Source organism: Athene noctua, chromosome 4 (assembly GCF_965140245.1).
Source record: "Athene noctua chromosome 4, bAthNoc1.hap1.1, whole genome shotgun sequence".
Lineage (NCBI taxonomy): Eukaryota > Metazoa > Chordata > Aves > Strigiformes > Strigidae > Athene > Athene noctua.
This window is the reverse complement of record NC_134040.1, coordinates 36,980,470-37,006,006: the sequence shown is the minus strand read 5'-3', so window position 1 is coordinate 37,006,006 and position 25,537 is coordinate 36,980,470. Positions and strand designations below refer to the sequence as shown.

The 25,537-nt window shown below is 37.2% G+C and overlaps 1 protein-coding gene across 5 annotated transcripts in view; it reads right to left on the bottom strand.

The window, feature by feature from the left end:
• Positions 1-25,537, bottom strand: part of INPP4B (inositol polyphosphate-4-phosphatase type II B) — a 330,214-nt gene that overhangs the window by 48,193 nt on the left and 256,484 nt on the right. For 3 of the 5 annotated variants that reach the window (XM_074905028.1, XM_074905029.1, XM_074905027.1), the window contains exons 18-22: positions 24,178-24,390; positions 18,074-18,218; positions 7,399-7,571; positions 6,251-6,374; positions 5,090-5,207 (exon numbers count right to left, since the gene is read on the bottom strand). In XM_074905028.1, the coding sequence (XP_074761129.1) occupies positions 5,090-5,207; positions 6,251-6,374; positions 7,399-7,571; positions 18,074-18,218; positions 24,178-24,390 (773 nt within the window). The remainder of the gene's footprint in view (positions 1-5,089; positions 5,208-6,250; positions 6,375-7,398; positions 7,572-18,073; positions 18,219-24,177; positions 24,391-25,537) is intronic. The other 2 variants (XM_074905026.1, XM_074905030.1) reach the window with 1 other exon arrangement.

The window sequence follows — 25,537 nt, the reverse complement described above, 5'->3', positions numbered from 1 at the left end:
GAACATGTAGACTTATAAATCAGTTTCCCGCTTTTCCCCTTAATTGTGTTGAACCATAACATGTGACAATTCAGCTCGCTTGTTCTAAGAAAATAACCAAGCCATATGGAAAAAGGCAGGTAAGTATAATTACACACTTCTGATACTGACTTCTTTACTGAAGTGAAAATAGGACTAAAGACGAAAGCAGTAAAAAAGTATTCTGCTACCAAAATATTAATGAGAACACCTCGACTCTTAAAATGTCTCTTGCTGAGTTACAAAAACAACTTCCTTTCAGAAGTCACAACTTGATCCTGTATCCACTCTAAATACGAGCAAAAACCTTTCACAAAAACCCAAAGCAAAATGCCCATTTTCTTCACTGGCTGGATTTTCTCCCTGGGGATAGAAAGCACCACCAATAACAAAACTGAGTCTATGAAGATAATAATCGAAGGCTTATTATGCAAACATGAATCCTATTTTAGGACAAGGGGAATGATATACAACAGTTCTGATTATACGTTTGTGTTTGGTCTGACTTTATGAAAAACGGAACTTTGGCTGACAGTACCAATTCTGATCACACGGAAACCTCAAGTAGAATTTAATCTGTCTTTGAGGACTGATGCCTGACCCCACAACAGAAACAACGGCATGCTGTTAATTTTGTTTTTATTAACTTTCTTTCTGTTATTACAGCAATCAGTCTAACAAAAAAATAATAGACTAGAAGTGAATCCATTTCTCTCCAGGATTTAGCGTTTTAATCATGCAAAGAGGGACAGCTGACAACAAAGACTGAAATCTTCTCTCCTGCAGAGCACATTTGGTATAACACCAAGAAGGAAGAGTATTACAGCAACAGGAGGGAAGGAAGATCTATATCCTACCTACAGAAAGCAGGTCTAGGAAGTCACGCAACTTTTGCATGTAAACTTAAGGTGGAAAACTGTTTGCATGTACTAAAATAATCTATCATTAAGTCCCCTAAACCTTTATTTTAACTTATTGTGTGCTTGCTAAAGAATTAAAATATAATCTGGGTTACCCACGTGTAGAATTTGGGGAGAAAAGGCAGAAAACTCTAAAGAAAAAGGTCATTTTTTTCAGTAGTTCTGACATCCCTGGCAAGCTGGAGGGAGGAGTGGCACTATCTCAGAGCAGGTGTTTGGATAAACAGCTTCAGTTTAGAAGAACTAGTGATCATGTTTGAGCCTCTGTCCATCCCATATATCTGAGAACAGAATAAAATGGATCCAGTACTGACTTGTGACTGAAATGTACATTCAGCTAGAGCAACAAGCATACGCTTTGGCACGGGCTGGAACTAGTGTGTAATCTTTGAGTAAATGCCAGATGCTCCCTACTGAGAGAGTTTATCAGTTTTGAATGGAGGATACCCATCTTGGAGGGGAAAAAAAATAATTCTACTCTCCAGATAAGTCTATTTGGTTTGTGTTTTGTTTAATTAATTTACCCATGTGAAGAAAATAGAGAGTTAGCAAGGATGACAGTAAAGAACTCCACACAAATGATCTCTGCATATCAGCATTCATTCTCAGCCTGCGTGTGAGCATTCCTAGCTGCTCAGAAGAAATGTTGGTTTAGTTTGATTCAAAGAGCATACACTACTGAACCAAAACGCCTCGCTACATTTCACACCTCCAAAATCCGTACAAACATTTCAGTGTGTGAAAGAACATGGAGAAAAACTGACCTTTAGGCATGGCATATTAACATCTGTACCATTTGAGAGCTTCCCCTTATCCATTTTTTAAATGTTTTTCTAAACATTTTTTTGAAGTCTCACAGATAATCCTTGGTAACTTTTTAAAATCTTTCAAGAATTGCACAATGAAAAGACCCACTTGTGATCATGTAAGGAAAAGGTGCTGTGTCTAAAAAATCCAGGAAAGATGCTGAAGTCAAGTGGGGTGGGGAAAGAAAAATAATTCGAAGTACTGAAATCTGGAGGACTTGTTTGACATTCACTTACCAAAAATCTTACAGGTCCTATGCTTCTACTTAAACAAGAAACAGTAGTACAGCAGTAAATTTTATCAGCATGTGGTTTCTCTCTTTTATGGATATACTCAGTGCAGAGATATCACGTGATTTTGTCATGAGACGGATAAGGTGGCTACTACATTTTCCAATGAGAAGGAAAAATCAGTACATATTTTTTAACATTTAATGATGTCTCAGGAAAACAGGGTGGAGAAATCAAGCATGTTTAAGGAGTAAATAATATATCATCATCTCTTTCAGAACAAATAGTATAAATTTAGGTATTATATATCCAAATATTATTTAGGTATTATATATTTAAATGATTATATATGATTTCACCAAAGCAAGACTGCTTAAGAATATCCCTTTCTTTGACTTTGCCTTATTTTCTAATACTTGTTATGATCACACATGAAGATATGCAAACACTTGCAGTCTTGTTAGAAGGCTTTTAAAATTTACCCCAATTCTGAAATTACACACTCTTAGTTCATTGCAATAAATACAAAGCAAGTCATTTACATGAACCTTTGCTTTGCAACAGAAAAAAAATGCCCACATGGTCAGTTACTGCATCTCAGCTGGAGGGTGCTTTTACCTAGCTATTCTTTCAGCTCAGTGACAACTTTTTAGGTCACTTCAATGTGGCTAGTCCATAAGTGGGTTGGTAACTGTGCTAGTCTGATTGCGGGCTTTGTTGAAAACATGGTATCAAACCCTGTGATGCCTCAAAGTTCATGTGCACAATCAAATACATTCTATCAAAGAATTTTAGAAAAGTAAGTGTTAACAACTTCTGCCTATAATAAAAGAACCTGAATGCCTGAACAGAACTTCACTTCACCTGGATGGTGGGGGTCAGCCACCCGGATCAGCAGGCGAGTGCACTGCTAGCCAATGCCACGTTCTTTAGATCGATTTGTTTGTGTGCATAGAATCTCAGCCTTAAGCACTTCCCTAGAAAAACAATTACAAGTGAATGCTCTGAGTGTCTGAAAGATAAGAATTTGTAACTTAATTTTCTGTCTTGCATTTCCACAGTCTTTTAGCCTCATTTCATTGAGTGACACCATGTAACAACCAAAATGATCAAAAAATTGTGAGGTTTTTAAACATTAAATAGAAAATAACCAGGTTTTCCACTGTCTTCTCTTTTCATGGTTGTCTTCCAGCGCTGTTTGATAGCAGCTGTCTCATCACAGCTCTAACAGAAATAGAGCTCCTCCACATAAACCTTTAAGTTTTTTATTTTTTTTTTTGTCTGACACCAATGCCATCCAGTGAATACCTGCCAGTAAGTACAGTACAACAATCACGGGCAGTAACTCGTCTTCCTAAAGACTGACTACTCCATCAATCCAGAATACCTGAGACAGCTTAAAGCTCCAGTCTCTTTCAAGCCCAGGACCTCCTAGCGTGACAGTTCAGTGTACCGCAGTAATGGCAGCAAGCCAGTAAATGTAGCTGCTGGATTTTTCAAGATTTTTGACTGCTGTGATTTACAAAGGCGTGTTTCTTCTGTTTTATCTACACATCATAATTATTCTTAATTATTCCTGATGTGTTGCCTATCATACTCCAGCCTTCCTGTTATTTATTTTAATCCTTTCTCAGAAGGTCCATAGGATGAGAGTGAATCATCCAAAATAATTAAGTAAATCAGTAATGAAAGCCCCCTTCAGAGGAAACATCTTTTCTAAAAGTTGCTGCTTTTAGCTGAATTTACAGTCATCTTAAAAATAATGATACTATTAAGGAAGTGATTTCTACAAAAGTAAAAACATTTGGAGCTTCTAGACTAGAATAATAATGAAGATGAAAACCCCATTTCTCCTATGTAACAATCTTGTTAACCCTCTTGTAGCCACAGTTAATGAAGTATTTCAGTTTATGCCCTGATATTCAGCAGTGCTTATGTGAAATGCTGTCCTCGTTTTGGCTGGGATAGAGTTAATTTTCTTTCTAGTAGCTGTGTTTTGGATTTAGTAGGACAATAATGTTGACAACACACTGATGTTTTCAGTTGTTGCTAAGTACTATTTATACTAAGTCAAGGAATTTTTAGCTTCTCATGCCCTGCCAGTGAGAAGGCTGGAGTGGCACAAGAAGCTGGGAGGGGACACAGCCAGAAGAGCTGACCCGAACTGGCCAAAGGGATATTCCACACCGTATGATGTCATGCCCAGTATATAAACTGGGGGGAAAGCTGGTCGGGGGCCACTGCTTGGGAACTGACTGGTCATTTGTTGGTGAGTGTTAAGCAATTGCGTTGTGCTTCACAATTGTATATTCTAATTACTGCATTATGCTTCACATTGTATATTCTAATTCTTTTATTATTATTACCACCATATTATTATTATTACTATGAATTTCTTCCTTTTCTGTCCTGTTAAACTGTCTTTATCTCAGCCCACAAGTTTTACTTTTGTTCTCCCCCCGCGGCCCTGATTCTGTCCCCCATCCCACTGGGTGGAGGGAGTGAGCAAGCGGCTGTGTGGCGCTTAGATGCCAGTTATACTGTGACAGATGCATAATGTATTAGTGGTTTTATGCAAGGATTTCTGAGGTTGTGTATGTCCTGTGTGATCTTCAGCAACTAAGATAGGTTTCATTTTTCAAAAGCGACCACTAAGTTTTGGCATCCAAGTTTTTCAGTTTCTATCTTAAGACAAATCAAGGCCTAACTCTTAACAAATGCAATTTCATTTGTCACACTGAAATACAAGTGCTGGACACATCAGAACCAAGGTTTCTTCAGTTAGAGGCCACTTTTGTAAATATTGACCTTGTCATTTTGATTCAGTGTATATATTATATATGAAAAAGCAACAGAAACTCTGCACAACCCAGACACTGTTTTGATTAATTTGTATTAATAATTGAAACTTCTAGCTTTTCATGAGGAAAGTAACCCAGAGTCCAGTATTACTACTAGCTTTACAAATCCCTACTACCTTATTACATCTGCATTCACCTCATGAAAAGTAAAACTACTGCACTCTCCATATAATAGAATTCAGCAACGAAAAAACCATTATCTGGGTTTTCATGTGCTACAGATGCCATGGGCTTCAGGAAATAAAGTTCTTACCGTCTTCCAGTTATAATAGGCAAAAAATCTTCTGATTTGGCTTCAATAACTTTAAACATTACTTTCTGCAAATCTGAAATTCCCACAGCCATGTCTTCCAGCATCCCTGCTTCTTCACCTATTTGGAATGATTATAGACATTATTAACAGAGTAGCCTGATCAGTCACTGAATAGGTTACAGTAAAGAAATACAGGGTTTATATTTTCCAGTCTGTGCATCTAAAAATCACTGCCCTAAATCCACATTAAAGTAACCTACATAAAAGCAGACTGATTTTTAGGACTGCTGACAATTCTCTGTGGCCTAAATGATAACTATAAGTACTAAGCACCTCTGAAAATCAGCCTGCTCTATATGTGCATAGAATAACCCCAGAAAAGCCATTTTTGTCTATTCTGAAAGTGTTTTTAAAGACTGCCCCGCTGATGGAGGACAAAGGTTTTGAGAATAACAACAATGAGTATTGTGCAAAAGGGAGCCTGACAGCAATTTCCAAGTGAGGATCTGCAATTGCCTATGTATTAAAGACCTGCACAAATGCTAAATTCCTCTACTTTGGTCAAAATCTCAATTTGGGGAAGGATTCCAATACATGTAGTTCAAAGCATTTTGAAAGAGTTGGCCATTTCTCTCTCCAAATGTCCTTTTTCAATACCTATCAAATGATGGCACCTGTAACAAAATAGGAATTAAACAGTTTTCAAGCTATCTCCACATCCCCAGTACTGGTGTGATCAGGGTGAGGCCGATAGAGTGAGTGACTTTATATCTGCTGTTTGGGTTAGCATTATAAACCTGCTATTTTGGGTCAGACCAAATACCTATACAAATGAGACAGATTTTATTAAAACCAAAAGTTCCACGTACTGAGGAAGAAGTCTCCTGTATTTAAGATGATGTAGTTCAGCACTCTGCATGCATTAATTAGCAACTAGGGTTCTCAGAGGAATTGAGAATGAGTAATTTTTGGTATAGAATTGACAACACTATCAATTAGTTCAACTGTGCTATTATATGGAAGCCAACTGTATACTAGGGATAATATTTGTTGATTCAATAAGCCAAATTACTGGAAGCAGAACAGAGGTTAAACTAAGAACCTCCTGGGTGAACTTCTGGTCTGGATACATAAGGAACTTTGTCCAAGAACAATACTTACTATAAGTACTAAGGAGTCCTTCATATTGCACAAGTAATCCAACAGTATGAAGCTGTTGTAAAAATCCTTGATCATGTAAACCTGTGTGCAATTTGATTATAAACCCACAGACCAATCCAGCGAGCTATCAAGACAACGAAAAAATGTGAAATTAGCAGATGTACTGTTATAACATAGTTACAACAAGGCTTGCTATCACTATACACAACAGAAAGAATAATATTTAGATATTTGAGAAAACAGCATAGATATTTCTGTTTATTGACTACACACATAATTCACATAATTTCATATTAATATATTGTTGAGGCTTTTTTTGGTGTAAAAAACAGTGAAATATTCCCTTATTTTACATTAGATAAGCTTCATTTGTTTTGTGGGGTTGTGTGTTATTTACACTGACATTAACGAGACCAGAACCTCAGTTGGCAGGCCATAAACACATAAGGCTGTGATTTATGCTGGATTTGAAAGCAGTTAGGCACCTAATGCAACTGATTCTCCTTGGCAGTTGCACCCTAACTCCTTAATTATGTTAGGAAAAACAAATAACTTAAGGGAGAAATTAGATGAATCATTTAGAGAAAAATCTGTCTGGAAAACATGATCTATGGGAGAAGATCAAAATAACTTCAGTTATTTACCAAGAGAAGACAAGTCTGAGAAGAGAAATACTGATATTCTTCAAACAAAATACTTCTACAAACTGAAAACAAATAATTTGTTCTTCATTTCCAAGGTGACCGGGAGAAAAATAAAAAAAAAAACCAAACCACCTAGCTTAAATAGCAGCAAGGAATATTCAAGGCTAGATTTGAGAACTTCACCTACGGGTGAGGATACTGGCATATAATTTAGGAAGACTAAAAATAGCTTTATGGATCCTTCTTTGTGCAAAAGATTAGGTAGGTAATGTTCTCCAGTCTGTTGTGGACCTACTTCTCTGACTCAGTGATATGGTTACTATGGATTTCCATTTAGTATTAATTTCTCTATTACATTATAAAATACTTCAGTGAATGTAACGAAAAATATATGAAAAAGTTGTGTTAAGTTGGAAAAAGAACAAAAAAGAAAAATCACAAACACTGGCATGAGTAGTACGCTTAATTCTAGCAACAGTAGGAGATAAGTGACACGACACCTACTGCTTGACTAAAGACGATGTCTCTTCTCAGGGTCAGCATCAAACATTGTGGCAAACCACAGGCAAGTTCCTGGAGCAGAACAAATGCCATCGACTGCTTCGCCCTGGTCACAACCTCTCCCATGCAGTCCTTCAGTGTAATCACCAGGGGATAAAGCTGTTCATACCAGTCACCTAGAACAAGACAGGTCATCCGTTCCAAATCAGAAAACTTGCAGTGAAAGTTCTTTTCAGAATGGAGAGAGGTTACAGGGGCTATGTAGATCATCACACTTTAAAACGACCCTGCAACTGTATCCTAACCACTGTGGTACAGCAAACACCACCAGAGAATATGCTTAGAGGTAGGACTCCAGTTTACCACCAAAACCGTGGCTAAATCCATGGCCTGAATCCAACTATATCCTAAAACAATGACTTTTTAACAGAGCAAATTTCTCTGTAAAACGTGCATTAAAGGCTCATAAACAGAGCATATGGGCATACATGTGAAAAACCATTTAGTACAAGATGAATACAGCACTGATGAAGATCTACTGTTCTTTCCAGCACTTGCTATCTAAACAAATTGAGTACTATCCAAAACAAAAGGGGGAAGAGCCTATATTTAAGAAAAAGTGGGTGCTGGAAGGCAAAACAGAAGAACAAATAGATTATCTGGAAGGATACTATCTGTTTAATATATACTCTGGAAAAATACTAACCTTCAGGTCACATGCCTTTTTCTTTTTAGCTTCTCTCTATATTGTTCTCTTTAAATATTTAGACATATTGAACTCATTACTTTTTTAGCTACTTTGAGCAGAGAGATTTAGAACTATTTTGTAATGTTTTGCTCTGTTAAAATATATGCTAGGAATATCAGAAAAAAATAAGCTATTGAAATGCTTGAAAAATGGGACTCTTTAATACATTACATATGGAACAAAGCGATAACTAGGAAAGGAAGAAAACCAGAACATCTTACTCAAACTTGTGCAATTACCCAAGATGTTCCTGAATTTTTCAGGATTTAATAAAATCAGACCTTCGTTGTAGTTGCATATGGTTTTGCCTACCCCTCTAATTTGAGCAAATAATAATAAAAAACCAAACCACCCTCCTTCAGAATGTACATCTCAGTTTCATTGTTATAGTTTAAAATGAAAGACAAATCCAACACTCCAGAAAAATCTATATAAAAATAGGGAGTGTAATTGACTTAATACAGTCCATCACTGACTCATATTTTCTGTAGATTAGTGTAATTAAGAATCAATGATAATTAAAATCTGTTCCATTTAAATTGTAATTATGTGGAAGATAACAGCACGTTGTTTCAGGTAACATTCTGAGTCAGGCCAATGAAAGACTCATTAGGACTGAAGAAGTTCTTTAAGCAGGAAGACATAGCTGCCCGTTGCAAAGTCAATTTGGCTATGCTCCAGAAAAATATGTAGATTAATAAAACTGTAGTTAAGAAGATTGGAGAGAACTTTGAAAGCCAGGAGAAACTGAAAAAAAGTAAGGTGTAGGGAAGATGAAATAGGAATAAGGACAGAGCAGTCACAGAGAACTTAGGTTCCTTTGCAAACAATGTCTTTGTGGGCTGACAGTGCATGTTTTAACATAGTCATACATATTTAAATGTGAGTAATACAGACAGAAGAACTATTTCCTGGAAAACAGCAGTTATGAAGTTAGAGCCATTGTGAACAAAACATATCCCCAGTTTCAAGCCTCAGCAAAAAGAGGTGAGTTTATACATGCCATTGACTAAAAGAGTACTGATACACCACATGCCAAGGTCTGGTGTACACATTTTAAAGAGACTGCTGAAAAAAATTGAGAGCTTGCAGAGGAGAGCTACCAAGATTTAGAGTTTAATCTCCTTAAGCCTATGAAAAAGGCTGAGCAGCAACTTGATTTCCCCTCTTCATGAGGAGAAAATAACAAGTACTAACAGGGATGTTTATTCTAGGAAATAAAAGGAAAAGCACAACCAAAAGCCGGAGGCTGCTGAGAGACAGTCAAATTTAGAAATAAGGTAGACAACAAGGTGTGACGTACTAGATGTCAGGCTAGACAGACCAGACAATCTAAACTCTCAAGTCTCAAATTAGAGTAATTTATTAAATTAATCAATAAATAAAGGCCAACAAAAGCAACCGCAGCAGAATAAGATCAAAAGATGTAATGCATACTGAACCAGTGAACAGGGCTGTATGTGGTAAGGATAGAGTTTGTTGTCTGCTTCTGACTTGAGCAAATAATGAAAAAAAAGTCATACCTGGCCAATCTAAAGTAGACCTGAAGGTACAGCTAATAGACATCTGTTCCACTTGCATGGGAAAGCAGAGCTGAATACAGACACAGCCAAGGATCTTGCAAGTACACTGACAGCCAGGACAAGAGAGAAAAAGCTGAACTTCTAGAACTAGGCACACTTCATGAACCTGCTATTACAAATTAAAGTTATGTGGATAGGGCTGAAGAGCTTTACTCACACTCTTTTTGATAACAGAGGGGATCAACACAGTGGCCACAAGTCCTGTCACACTTCTATCTGTTTCTACCGAGCTGCCACTTAACCAATCTGCACTGTGTATTTCTGCTTCCCTAGGAACATAACATAACTTTGTACTTGTCCTTACTGAACTGCATCCTAATATTTCAGTGCTCCATTTCATCAAGATCCATTCTAAGCCTGTTCCCATAGTGCTTAAAGCCTCTCCCAGCTTTAAGCATCTGCAAATTTTATAAGCATCATCCATATTTCATAAGCCAAGTCAGTAATGAAAATATTGAATAATACTGGACCCAGAACAAATATAAGTGGATTCTACTTCATGCAGCCTTCCAGGTTGGCAGTAAACAACTGATAACTACTTTCTATTATGATTTTCCAAATTATTTTGCAGATACCTTGTAGTAGTTTCAAGATCACTTTCTCACAAGGGTTTTTTGGAGGAGACTACATGTTTGGAATACTAACTTACTAACATAAATAATTTTTTTCAGTAATAGTTGCATTAAGAAGGAATTCAAATATTTTAAATTCTCAAGGCCATTTTTTCATTCGACATGCATGCTAAATATATTAAAAATAAATCCTACTGAGTATTTAATGTCCCAAAGAATACAGAGCTCTACTTACGCATGTATTTTTCTTTGCTGAAAACAACAAAAATTTTAAGTTTGTAGGAAACCTTATCCTGATGACTGAGGAAAGCTGAACTATTTTATTACAGAATATAAATAGAATTGTACTTGCCAAAAGGAAAGAAGGTAAAACTATACCCTCATGTGATTAAGTCATACATAAGAATCCTCTACTTGCTCACACTGAAAAATCCCGTTCACAATTAGTGAAGGATGTCCATTCCCCAGAAGGTGGAGCTAGTTAGCAAATCTAAGAGAGAGACTGCATTGTTTCTTGAAAACATAATATTTATGAATGGGCCAGTATATTCTCATACTTATCTTTTTTATTTTAAAGTGAGTTTAGTGTGCTCAGACTGAAATAAGAGGTTTATCACAGACTGATGTCTTGGAAAAGACAACTCTATGAAAGAATCCATATAGCTTCTCCATCTTCAGTCTATAAAAATCACCATATGTCATTTGTTATGCAGGATATCCTGTTGCAAATACTCCAGCACGGCACAAAATGTAAATCAGGGTCATTCATTAACGATGCACAAAGCTCCAGATAACCATCAGAAGCACGCACTTATAGCAAATACTGCAGATTTTAAGTTGCTTTGTGAAACCAAGAATGACTGTGAAACTGAAGTTTATGAAACAAAAAGAAAAGCATTATATGTCAAATCTTCAAGTAAATTCAGTAGAATTTGGAAAATAAAATTGTCTTGTATGTAAGGGATAAATATGGACTATTAATAAAATTAATATATATTATTTGTAAAGGGAGCTTTAAAATTCTGGACTAAATTAAGATTTAGATTATCCTGATCTAACTAGCCACCACATTGTTGATATGTGAGGATATGGCTTGGTTACAAGCTACTGCTTGCACATCTGAAAGGGTCTGGAGAGAGTTGCAAGATGCCCTGTAATGCCTCCTTCATGAGAAAGCTGGCAGAGTCAGTTGTTGCTGGAAAGATAATGCAGGGGGCCAACAACGGCTCAGGACCTCTACTCCTACAGACTGATGATAGTCTGGAATCGAAGAATCACTTAGGGAAGGGAACAGTACAAATTATTGCTTTTGTGTTTAACATGTTCAACGACTTAAACACATGTTGATACTTTGGGTGTCAAATTTCTTTTAAAGTTCAAATTGCAAGATTTGCATTCTCAACACAGGGGAAAATCCTTTGAAAAAGACTAATGAATTAACTGAATGAGCAAATATCTCAAAAAAGCATTAGAAGCAAGAACAGAAGCAACAAGGAGACTACAGGATGACTGCCACGTTGCTAAAATGACAAGAGTAGCCTGTCCTATTTGGAATATTTAGTATCCAAGCAAGAGTCAAAGCCTACCGATGAGGCAAGGAAACTCAATTCAGAAATTGTGCCAGGCAGCCATTGGAAAGGGAACTAAAACAAGGCATTAAAGCCAAAACACATTAAAATTGAAAATAGGAGGGTGAAATTAAAAGTAGTGTCACCACTATGCAGTTACTGTAAGAATAAAACAAAAGAGTATGTGCAGCAAAGCACTGAGTAAATACTCCACTGCCATTGTTAACAGAGAGCTGTGGAAGTTCAGTTTATGACAGGATTTGCCCTTTGGTTGCTGGAAAACACCCTTCAGTCCCATGTTTTCTTAATGAGCATGCCTGCACAGGCAAATGACCTCCTGAGCACCCAACTAGTCATATCTACATTCAAGTTGCAGTATGTCAAACTGCATGTCAGATTTGATAAAGTTTGGCAGAAAAGCAAGCTCCTGCTCTTTTCAAAGTCAGGCCCATTGAAGCGCTTATTAAAATGTGCTGGTAATCAAATAGGAAAAGCCCTAAGGCTTTGGAATAGCACTCATATCTCCTTTTGCCCCGGCAACAGAGAAAAAAGCCAATTCTGTCACTGCTGTCTACACCACCGAAAAAATCAGTGGAAATCTTTGATGGCTTCAGGTCACCTCAAATTTTAAATGGTATGAAGTTAAAAAACTGAATACAGAATTAAAAGCAGAATAAAGTATAACTTTGTACTCTTAAAGGAACAGAGGGCCCTAGAGACATATGGTAATGAATATCAGATACCCACAACTTAACTTTTCACTGTAGCTAATCACTTATGCCATTACTACCTGAACATACAAATAAACCATGATAGGATTGAAATAATAGGTGGGTAACAATGTCAATGAGTTGTCTTGATATCACAAATTGAACATTGGACAAACTCTGTCTTAAGAAAAAAGGCAAGTAAAACAAACCAACCAACACACAACAGCAGCAAACCCCTCGAAAATAGCTAGTGAAAACATCATGAAACCCACAGAGTCTGAATTTACTCACATAGGATAGAAACATTCTTCTGTTTGTGGGGTTTTTATTTAAAAGAGGTTTAAAAACTGGTTTAGTAGAGTTCATGTATTCAACTTTGCACCATAAAAATATCAGCTTCCTACTTCTTCATCTTGCCACTCAGCTCTTGGAGCTCAGTTTAGCTGTAATATGAGGGCTAAGCTCTTTGAGAAAGGATGAGGTTTTTGGGTTCATAATTCTGTAGCACTTTTCACAGGAACACCAAAAACCTGCATAAGTCTTCCTGGTATTTCTGCAGTTAATATAATAGCAGTCTACTTTGCACAGTTTGGGTATCCAGAAGAACAATTTTGAATTCTTGGGGGGTTTATTATTCCATTGTAATAATCTGAGATTTTCTATACTGTCATGTGCATTAATAGTGAAAATGGAAACCATACAAACGTTTCAGCAGCTTTAGTCACAATAAAAACAGAAAAAGAAAGCTATGGCAATAACAGCCATAAAGCTAAGGATATCCAATATACTCAAAACATAATGACAAACCTTGCTCTAGAAATACGTGCAACTAAATATAGTGATGTCTTATTTAAAAAATAGTTTGTTGATTCAGTTAAATAGTCTTCCTTTCCCTTACACATTTTTAAGCTTCCATCAATAGCTGAACTACTTAGAGAAAGTACCACTGAAGGGGTTGTCTTATATACTGGCATACATATAGCCCAGTTAAGGACCCTATCAAAAAAAGAAGAATGATACAAAAGTGAGGGGGAAAAGAAAAAGTGCAGAAATATAGCTGATGCAGAGACAGGCTTAAGAGAACAGGAAACAAAAATGTGAGGAAATGGAAGGGAAGAGAAAGTTTTCAGAAGTGTTTTTGTTTCCTCAAAATAAAAAATGTCTGCTACACAAGTGAACACAGACTGAGGGAGAATTTTTCATCATCCTGACTAAATGATAACTTACAATAAAAACTCTTCTTCTGAAGATGCAAACAAAACCAGAACACAGTTTTATTTCACATTTTTACCAGCACTGCATTGGAAGGGATGCACTGAAAGGACACAATGCCTATCCCTAGGGCACTGAAAGACAGAAAGGTTTAATCTAGACTTCTAGAATCCCCATCAAGTATCAGATTAAGCAAGAAAAATTAACACACATACGCCTGTAGCAATGTGTCTATGAAAAGATGTTTTCCTTCATTCCAGCTAGGAAATCTGGCACTGCTCCCCAGGTGCTTTTTGCTACCTATGCCGAAGGTTACCATTGGCCAATTTGTCTGCCCAGCAACATTGTTTATGATTCCGTAATTCACTTCAGGCAAAATCCAGGGGCAATCACACTGCCAAATTAAGTTTTTTGAGATAATGTGGTGGATTTTGTATGTAGCAAATTAGGGAGTACTCACACAGAGGCAGCAGAGGAATGGCTGGGTGATAGTCCTGATGGTAAGGTACAAAGAGCAGATGGAAACATCAACCTCTTTTAGCAGCACAGCTAAACACGGAGATCTGTCAGGGGCTGTGTAAGCACAAGAGCAAACTACTGTGTTTCACTGGCACCTCTAATGCTGCAGGACAGGCTTTCACATTCTGACTCCCATGGAAAATGAAAAGGCAAAAATAAAAAGAATTTAGTGTTGTCGAGTAGTTCTCCAAGGCAAACCAGCTGAGAGTTAGAATAAAAAAAACCCCCTTCTCCTTTAAAATCCATCTATTCTTCCTGATTTATCCTGCAGAGAAATCATAATCCTGCAACTGATGAAACCATAGCATGTTACCTTGGTAACTGATAACTCAAATTCAGTCTTAAGAATACACTCAAAGGTCAGACTGCATGAAAAGTTAGGCTAAGAAAGGTATAATTCATGTTGAAAGGTAAGTACAAGAAAAAAGTGCCACCAATATTTCTGATTACAAAGACTCCATACAAGAAATACTAGCACGTTGGGGAAAAAAAAGATCACACGATGTCAACACTGAGATTGCAAATATAAACCTATTTTAGGAAGATCAAAATACATGCTACGACAACATCTATAGTTATCGGAATATATTATTGCATCAAATTATTGTCCTAACATTTTGTACCATCTAAAGTGAACACACATGCATTCTTTGACATCTTTTTCATTGCTATATGCTTGAAAAGGAATTGTGTTAAAAGAGTCAGGCTTCACTAACATAAGCAAACATTTCACCCCATACTTTAAGGCATACTCTTCAACGTTTTGGTCAAAACCCTGGATATTCCCCATTTTTCTTACAAACAGTAGCACAACTTTTCTGGAGTGATCAACTCCAGCACTGAAGCAATTTCAGACTCAAAGATCTATCGGGGCTCATACATTTGCAGTGCTAATGAAATACATTATTCTCCAATGGCATAATATATAATCCCAAGATATGGCAAGCTTGTCACATATGCAATGTTTGTGAATCGTATGTAACACAGAATTCTGTAATTTTAGAAATGTATCTATGGGTGTAAACACAGTATGATTTTAAATCTACAAAAAAAATATGAAACCATACAACCAGGCTTCAAATATAAAATGGAGCAGAATTAAGGCAGAATTTATAATCCTAAACTTCAAATCTCAACCTCTATGTAGGTGCTTCATGTCAAACTTCAGAGAGGGCAATGCAGAGGAAAACAAACATAAAACCATGCTCTCACAGAGAAGTGAAGCATGAGAATTCCTGGCCCCAAAGGCAGTGGTTTTGAAAACCATTAGGCAACCAACTTTGGCACACACCAAAGGGGTGGTTCTTCAAAAAGCTCCATCTTTTAAGTTTGTCCTATAAAAGAAAGCAATTTTAAAACTTCTCCATTTCTACATGACATTGAAAGTCCTATAAGCTGTCAAAGGCACTGCACAACAGTCTCAGGAAAACATCATCAGGAAATGATGTCTTCCTCAAAAAGTAGAACATGGAAACAAAGTGATCTGCCCCACAAAAATCCTGCAGTTTCCATGTGATGGGGTGTTGCAGAACACTCAGCCCAACTCAACACAAGCACTGGCTCTGCTCTCACAGAAGGGCACTTGTGCTGATTAAAGAGAAATAGGGAAGGCCCTGAAATGAGGGAAAAAGAATTTATTCCAGTGCCATAACATCTTGATGTCTTTTGCGTCCTCGGCCTGTCAGCTGCAGAAGACAACTTCTCAGCTGAATGAAACACATCTATAATTTTCTAACCATTACAATTATCATTATTGCTTAGCAAGAGGTACCTTTCATTCTATTTGATGACTGCTTATTACAGTACTTAAAAGCAAATAACTTTTAAGCTTTTTTGGCTTTGTGAGCTAAAAGATCTAACCAACATTTAATTTGCTGTGTAGGGTGTGAGCCTCAATCAAAGCCAAGAGCACGCTTTTTTATAACTACAATGGAAAGACTCAAATGGACTGATTAAATACATTTCATAGCTTATACTAAACAACAGAGGTCATGTTCAGGGGTTGAAGAGAGTGAAGGAAAATCTGTAAACACTCAGGTTGCTAAGCATGTCAGAAAGCATCCAGAAAGACTTATTGTAAATCATTGCTTTTTTTCAGACTGGAGAGGGAGGGGGAAATCTGAAGTTTTGTTCCATGACTATGGAACACAGATAAAAACCAATATATGCATGTCTATGTATACACACACAAATGCACTGCAATAACTTGGGGGAAGTTTGGGTGAAAGTGTACTACTAGTTTACCTGCAAAACATTTCTAATAGACATACTGTATTTCTGCTAAGAACAGCAGAAAACCTTGTTAGCATAAGAGGGAGGAGAAGAGAGGCACAAGAACAGATATTCAATTTTGTTCTTTTAATCAAAATCAGTATTCTTGGGTTCACTTTCTAAAGCTTCTTTCAAGTTGGCAAGTACACCTACCTCACTGTTACCTTCTTATCTGAAAAAAATCTGAAAAATGTTGAAAGCTGTTTTGATACTTTCCACCTGCAAGTCTTCACTAGAGAACAAAGATGATATCATCTCTCTAACTTTATAGGCATACTTGCCTGGTAGACAGAAACTCAGAGAGGAAAACAGGTAAGAAATACTCTGGTCACAGGACTATTCATACAAAAACAAGTACAACACATGTGGCACTGAAAACAAGAATTCCAGGATGCCAGCACAAATCTCTTATACTGGTAAAAATGCTGATGTTGCAGCTACATTAAAATTCAATACTACAACCAAAATCTGTTGCATGAAACTCACTGGTAGTACCCAAATGATATACAGCTGAAAGTTTTAATTCTTATATAAGGAAGAGATTAGAAATGAGTTCTAATAACTTTGAAACGCTTGATATAAAATTCTCATTAAAATCTGCCAGCAGAAAAAAGAACATGTAAAGGAAAATATAGGATAAAATACACAATTAAAAAAAAAAAAAAGGCCAAAATACAAAGCTTCATAAAATAAAGTGGCTGTGGGGGTTTTGTTGTTTTGTGGGAGCTGTTTGTTTAGCTGAAGAGTGGCACAAGAGATGGTTCTGATTTCCTTATATTTGGACTACCACCATTATCACTAAGGAGCTGTTAATTTGTTGCAACACACTGGCACATCAGAAAGTCTGTCAGATTTATGAAGCAGATCTAATCTATGCTTAGACAAAGCAACAAGGAATGTAGCCACAGAGGAAGGTCAGAAGATTGGTGACAAGAACCTGCCATGGACAAAGTTTTCTTCACATCACCTCATGGATTCACTCTACTTAGCCATCAGTATTGACACAGATCAACAACTGTATTCGGGGGAAAAAGGAATTTCAGCAAATCAAAAGACAGAAAAATCAGTATATATCATTTCAGAAAAGTGGAAGGGTTTACAGAATGACACTAAAACACAATGTTCACCTTTCCTTACAAGTTTCCTATGGGATAAGACACACTCCAATTTGTTTTCTCAAAATGGTATATTTAAGTAAAATCTAAAATAAATTAAACTACATCAGCCTTCAAAGGAAAACATGTAGTTTCAAAAGGTTTTCATTGTAGCACAAAAACTTGAACATGGCAAGCAGTCTGAACACACAACAAAGCTGTAATTTGATAAATAACTGTCCATCATTCAAGGCTACCATTGTGCAAAACCCCGCTATCAGCACCCTTGTCAAAGATACTATTGACTCTTCTCTGTATCACCTTTCTGTGACTTTTTCCACTTTTATTTACTCTATTCAATGATTTATTTTTTTTTTTTTTAAAAAAAAAAGGTTGCTTACTACCTGTATGCAACATCCTGCAATCTGCTGCTGCTGGGTCATTTTCACCCTCTTTAATGTTGCTGATGTTGTCTTTTTCAAGCAGTCTGTCCACCATGGCAATAACGCAGTTTAAACTCTTTCCCACATTGGCCCACACTCTGTCCTGAAAAGAGCATAATTATCACTGCACATTACTGAAGAGGAGAAGAAAAACCAAAACAAAACAAACAATACTAACTTCTTGTTAATAGCTTAAAGTGGAGACAGACATATGCAAATTACTAGAAATATTAGGTGTCAACATATGACCATTTTTCTCATTCTTCAGCCTACTACCTAGTGTTTTTCATTAAGTTTTTTCCTGTACTGAAAACAACCGAGCTGAAATTGTTTGGATTTTTTAGACACTGGAAAACACATTGCTTCAAACACACATGAAAACGCATGCAAAGCCTCAGGTCCAACCACAAGGCACTGAGCAGTTTGTCTATTTGAAATAATACAGTAACAGAGTAGACATTCAAAGCCTTGCCAAATCAACTGCCAGTTTTGCCATAGTACTTGACAACCTCCTTTTAATAATTTAACATCCCCTCTATTTTATCACATCAGATACTCTGTTAAAACCAATGTAAAATTAAAGGACTAGAATTAAGAATTTGCTGTCATGACATGTTTATCAGGTAACACAATTTCAATTTCATTCTTCACCTCTCACGGAAACTGCAACCATCACACTTAGCTGAGTTTATAATAAATATGAGAATTACATAAGTAATAGAGTGATAGAAGAAATTCTGTACAAGCAGAGAACAAAAGATATAATGAGTAGTCAAAGAAAGCTATTATGGAACAGAGATACAGAAAGGGTCTCTTCAGCTGCTGGATGCTGTAGAAATTGAAGTTCTTGCACCTACATTTGTGGGGCTGAATAAGGAAAAGAAAGAAATGAAGCCATACAAGAAATGAGACTGTACACAATGGGCTAGCAATCAGACTAAAACCAAAACATAATAAACACACAAAACCCCCTCATGGATGTGTTTTAATGCTGAGTCATTTTGAAACTAATACAGAATAACCAGTTTGCTTGAGGGTTAAAAATAGAATGATAGTATCCTTCCTCTTCTTTCTACTTTATAATAGCCAGAAACATTATGTATATGTCAGGTGTTGAGGCATAAAAATGGAGTTGCAAAAGACGACGAGAGAGAAGGTTAACGAAAACTGAAAACTCAGAGAAATACCATAGTTCCTTATAAATGGTAACACTTGGAAGTTGGGTGAAGGCAAAGTTAGAACTACAACTAAGGCAAATATTTAACCTAAGATTTATTTTTAAGTACATGCCACACTGCTTAGGCCATTATCCTGACTAGAGGGATCTGGTCTTTCCCTGCTTCCTTCACTTGTGGGCACAGCCTGTGACAAGCAGGCATCCTGCCCTGAGGGACATGACCCAAACCTGCAGACAGAAGCGTGGACTTGCTGAATCTGTACAGCGACGCAGATCCTCTCCCCCAGCTCCTCAGACCTGATTCCTGGAAAGATCTTGCAGGGCTGCCTTAAAGACAAGTGAGCATCTAGTGTTATAGGGGGATGCGGAAACTATGGTTTGATCCTCTCCCTAAATAAACCCATGCCTTAACCATACTATAAAAAAGGTTTTGTTGATTTATGAGGGGCAAGAAGCTGGTCACTGTCATGCAGAGCTGCATTTAATCCACAAGTTATTTTTAAGTACTGCATGTACAATGCAATGAGTGGAAATATCTGCACCTGTATGCATGAAATAAACCATTGGATACATACAATATTCACAGTGTAGATATACAATTTAAAGCCAAAGAAAGAGGACAGGTATAGACCGTTTCAAAAGTTTCATCCTGTATGTACCTTAAGCATTCCTGAAAAGCATTTAAAATATGGGTGAAATGATTGATTTCTACCACCCACAAGTATTATTTTGGGGAGAAAGATTCAATGAAGAGCAATAAAATACTGAAAATAGTAAAAATTCTGGCTCAAAACAGCTGCAAGTTTTACCAGAGAGTAGCAGCAAACTTCAGACTTTCTAGTCACTGAAGCTGCTGAGGTAAATGAGCTGAAGCGGTTCAGTTGTGGCTGCAGCAATGAAATTTCCCTTTCCTCCCTCTGCTGAGGGAGTTTAATCCTGACACAAAGAATGTTAAACTCTTAATGAGCATCTGGAGTTACTGCACAAACAACACAAATATGAGCACTTGTTTCATTTCGGAAAGAACACTTTTCTCTTTTCAAACCAACTATTAACCCAGCATTGAGATGATGTCTATACAATCTTCACACAAACATTCCCCGAGGGTTTAGAAGCAAAATTCATAAACATCTGTTGACAGAAACCTCACTCTTCTTATCATATATCTGGTTATTTTACACATGGGCAAGTGAGAGGGAGCAAGGGCCTGTCCCACAGCTTTTTCCCCACACAGGAGGTTCCTGGGACTAGAAGCTATCCGTATAGGCAGATAGAAAAAGTAGACACGTCTACTGTTCATTGAGATGTTATTCTGTCTGCATCAAAGATGGCCATGTTTTTCCAAGAGGGCTGCTGAAATTCTGCAGTTTGGTAAGAAAAATTCTTGAGTAAAAATGTAATTTCCAATCAATGAAAATCAAGTGACTCTCTACTATTCTTCACAAGAAGAAATCCATCCATTATCACATTCTTTGTCATCCATTACAATTCTCATGATATTTTCCTGTTGCCTAGCACACTTTCCACGCACCTTTAACCTTCTTAAGTGGTCTATTTTCAATTTGTCTAAGAACCTCACAAGTGATCATTTTGCAGCATGTGCCAGGTTAAAGGACAAAATAGTCCCACAGCCTCTCAAGTAAGCATTCTTATATTCCATACTCTTGTGTGAAAGAACTAGAGAAACAAGGTCTCTGGCTCCATCTTATTCCTGCTTCTTTAAGCTCAAAAGTCAAGCCAATGACAGGGAAGGTGGAAATCTGGAACAGGGCTTGACCCCATTGGGACAAGGCAATGACACACTGACATCTACTTCCTCCAAATCTCAGAAGCTATTTGGGACGTTAAGGAGACCCGGCACATGTGGCAAGGTGTTGCTAGTTAGAAATAGCCATAGTTGTACTTCTCTTGCTGTCTCTGCTGTGGCACTGACAGGCAGGCATATGTTCTCATAATGATCTCCATGAAAACTAGACCTCGGCATCATAGAAAGCTGGGCACTTTTCTTAAGACATTTAAAAACAAACCTGTAAAATAATTTTCTTTCATCCAACCAATTCAGAAAAGGTAATTAATTTCTATCTTCCCTGAAAGTATCATTAAAAGGCAATACAGCTCCCTCACTTCAGAGGGAAGGAGTGGAAACTCTCTTCCTGCCATTGCACCCGACTGTATGTCTTCCTCTTAAGCACTGCCAGGCAGTAGAGCTCCAGAGGCTGTCTTTTTGTTTTTAAAGGATTCTCAGACTTTCTGCATTCATTACAGAGCCACCTCTTGTCCTTCCACATCCAGTTCAGTTGTGTGCTTTATTTGTGCCAGGTATGACACAGGAACTGCATTTCTCAGTGCTCAAGATGCTGTGTCTCCTTCATGTGGGTTAATAGCCATGTATTACCATAAGGTCCTTTTGAGGTATGCTCACAGATAAAGCAAATATCTTAACTAATGGGCATAATTAACACCCTCTTATGATGTGACAGTGCTTTGGAATGGAATACATCGCACACAGGTCAGTATTTCAGACCTGTCAGTATTTCAGACCCGTGTCTGAGCACCATGTCAGTATTTGTACATAAGTTATTGGAAATGCCATTTTATCTGTTCTTTGTAGCTCCAACCACGTCAAGTAGTCAGTCAGAAATGTAGAGCAGAAACAGCACCAAGTAGCAACGTGCCGACCTTTTCTTGTATTATACATGACAACATGCTTTGTTTCCTCCTGCAGGGAGGTTCTAGGATAACAGAAGCAGCTAGCAAGACAAGAAGAGAGTATCTACCCATAGGCAATCTAAAACTCTCAAGTTAAATATTTTTCCTTCAGCAGTAACACTTTAGTACTGCCTACGTGTAGTACACCAATATAAATGGCTCAGTCCATACTGCTGTCACTTACTCTGTGATGAATACTTGTACTTAGTATCAAAGAAGAAAGGTGGAACAGAGTATTGCTATAGAGAAGAAGGCTTTTTGGAAAACATTGGTCACTCACAGTGGAAGGTCACCCTGCATAGTCAAGAAATTGGGAGTTATTCCTTAAAGATAAATTTGGATGCCAGGGATGGGAGTGGATCTCACCTAGTTTTTAAACACCACCTTGAATTCACTTTCATGATGGTTGTGAAGTAATGCAGTCATCAAAAGTGGATGGAACAGGGTCAGCTTAAAGAGTTGTTGGATGTCACTGATTTAGATTTCCGGCAAAAGCAAAACTGAAATTCCAATTGTAAAATGAAACTCTAATGCTTGATAATAGTGGGAAAAAGAAAAAAAAAAAAAACAAACACCACACCAACAAAGGAGGATATAGTACTGTGCATACAAAGCAATATATCTCAAAGGTTTTTACCATTATAGTGGACTTTGAGAGTAGATTAAGCATTTTTTCAAATTTTGTATGCATTTATTCTTTCTCTCCTCATCATGCTAATGACAATTTGATCATTAAAACGTTACTCACTACCTTCACTGACAGAAAGAACTGAAAAATAATAGCAGCCTAATCTTTCAAACTTAGAAAAAAAAATATTCTCTATACTGTCTCAAGTTTGACAGTAACTCTGACTCAGTTTAACTGAGAAAATACTTGAAGATACACTTGATTTTAACCAAGTCAGGAATCTCCTAATTTAGCAGAAAAAATACATACACTTTAAACTAACATGCTTATATGTTTTAACATGAAGACCGAACACCTGGCAGAAATACATTACAAAAAAAAAAAGTCAGTAATGAAATACAGTAAAGCTAGATTCACCGCCGAGACAGAAGTACTAAATGAAAATACAATTTGCACAAAAACGCCACTTTTCCAATGCAAAATTTCTCTCTTTGATCAAATGTATTCTGATATTTATTTTTCTGAATGTTTCAACAGCTGGAAACAAACATTTTGGCTTTCATTTCAAGGAAAGGAGAACCCTGCTAGATCCTCTGGTTGTTGAGATAACATGAAAAAGTGAATTCAAGGCTCTAAAACCAGAAGACAAATAAAAAAAATGAGTTATTTATTGTTTAGATCTCATGACTACTTAATGCATGGAGCTGGAGATAATTGTCTTTTTTCTACAAGAAATATATTCTTCTTCCCTTATTTGTGGTATGGATAAAAGTTACAGTTCAAGTGTAAGTACTGTAGCTCACACAAGTTATTAATTTTTTACAAAAGAGATTATAATATGTTGGCATCCTTTACATTTACGAGAATACAGTGATGAACTGAAAGTATGAGCCTGAACTGAATATAAATAGCTTGAGTTCAGGGTGTATGTAACAAAGAAGCAGATCTACTATGAACACATCCACCAAAATAATTAATTTACAAAATCTCAGCCATATAAATAATATAAATCTTTGGAAGATATGCTAAGAATATTTAAATCTAGAAGCCATGTTTGAATCTTTCACACAATCTCAGACATCGTCTAAGAACAGAGTCTAAGGGAAAACATCTCTGTTTTGCTGAGGCTTAATTCATGTGTATTTAAACTATTTATATTCAGCCTTGGGGCAGGGGGGGAAGAATTTTCCCTCATAATAGCATATGCTGTTCCAGTCTCCTTAAATCTGCCTAACTAGCAAAAAGAACTCAAGTAAGAGCAAGGAAAGACTGTTTTCCTGCCTGGACAAGAAGGTATTCACCACCCTCACAGTTACATGCACACCAAGCAGTCACACAGAAGCACACTGTACTTAAGAAAATTTTTTCAAGTTAGTTTCAAAATATACAATGCATCTGAAAAATACTACTTGACAGTTTCACACTCTTTTCCGTCCCCCGTCCCTTCCCCCCAGTAACATGTGACAAGGGCACTTACAGCTTGTAGTTGTTTATGATGATTTGTAGGGTTTGGGATTGAATACCAACCAAGAGTTTTTGACTACTTACCCATTCTTCCTCATCATACTCAGAATGATGGGGTATAGAGTCTTGCCTTTTAATCTGAGAAGGATGATCCTGATGCTGTAAATCATCCCCCTCTTCTGCAGTGTTTCTAGGCACAGCCGGTTTCTTGAGGACACAGCCAGGCCGGGCTGTGTATAGTGCTAAAAGGGCACTTCTGACCAGCTGATCCTTAAATGCATGCACAAATAACTCTGTCTAGAAAAAAAAAAAAAAAAAAAAAAAAAAAAAAGAATGAAAAAGTTATACCAAAGAATGCATTACTGCAATATAGCTATCATAGCACTGAATTACCCTTAGGCAGAGTGGATATTTATTTCAGGGTGGTCTGAGGGGTGGAAAATGAAGCAGACCAACAAACAGTGAGGAACAATTCAAGGGTTCTAGGGACATCACCACATTCTACAACCCCAGTGTTCTAAGGATTAACACAGAATTACAGTGTCTGTCATAGAGATGATAATTTTTCCACACAATTCTATTTTTCCACACAATTCTATTTTATTCAAGTTCCACATTTTGCCTGCAGAGCCTCTACAAGAACCAGTTCCAAAAGTAACCACAACTGCCCAATAATTTCCAAGTAAGTGTCAGATAGAACGTGATTAACAAATTTAAGGATCTTCTTAAATAAAAACACACCACTCTACAGTGCTGAGACTGAAGTATCTGGAAAAGCAGTGTTCCCAGAGATAAATGTTGGTACCTGTAGGTATTAACCCAGATACCAGGCCACATAATGACACTTGTTTTTTAGCTTTATTTTATTTATTTTTAAAGAAAGGAAACCTTGACGTAGTTTTTCCAGGTTCTTTGAAGATGTTATTCAATCACTATGATTTTTCTAAATCTTTCTTGTTGACTGCGACATTTGGAAGTTTTCTGTACTTTTAAAACCCTCCCCCCCCTCGCATTATTTACCTCCCTTCCAGCCCAACAAGAAAATGCTTTCTGCATATGGTCTGTAGCATCTAGACTGTCTCCACATAAGAGCACTTGCTGTTGCCACCAGGCTGCCACACACAGCCATCTCCTGACCTCGCACACAACATGTAGCCCTACCTCTGCTACTCTTCTTACTTAGGAGGTTGGCCTGTTCACCTATTCAGCTGACACAACTTGTTGAACAGGAGAGGGTGAGGTGCAAGGACATGTCTCCTTTCACTATGGGGTGGTAACCACTAGCAAAGCCACAGTGACAAACTGTTGGGGAGAGTCACAACTTCAGTTACTTCATTCAACACCTGTCAGAGCAGGGAAAGCACACACCCTGCGCTATACCACAGCACAATTACCTGAATTTATTTATCCCAGGTCAGTTACCTTCTTATTTACCCAGAACATA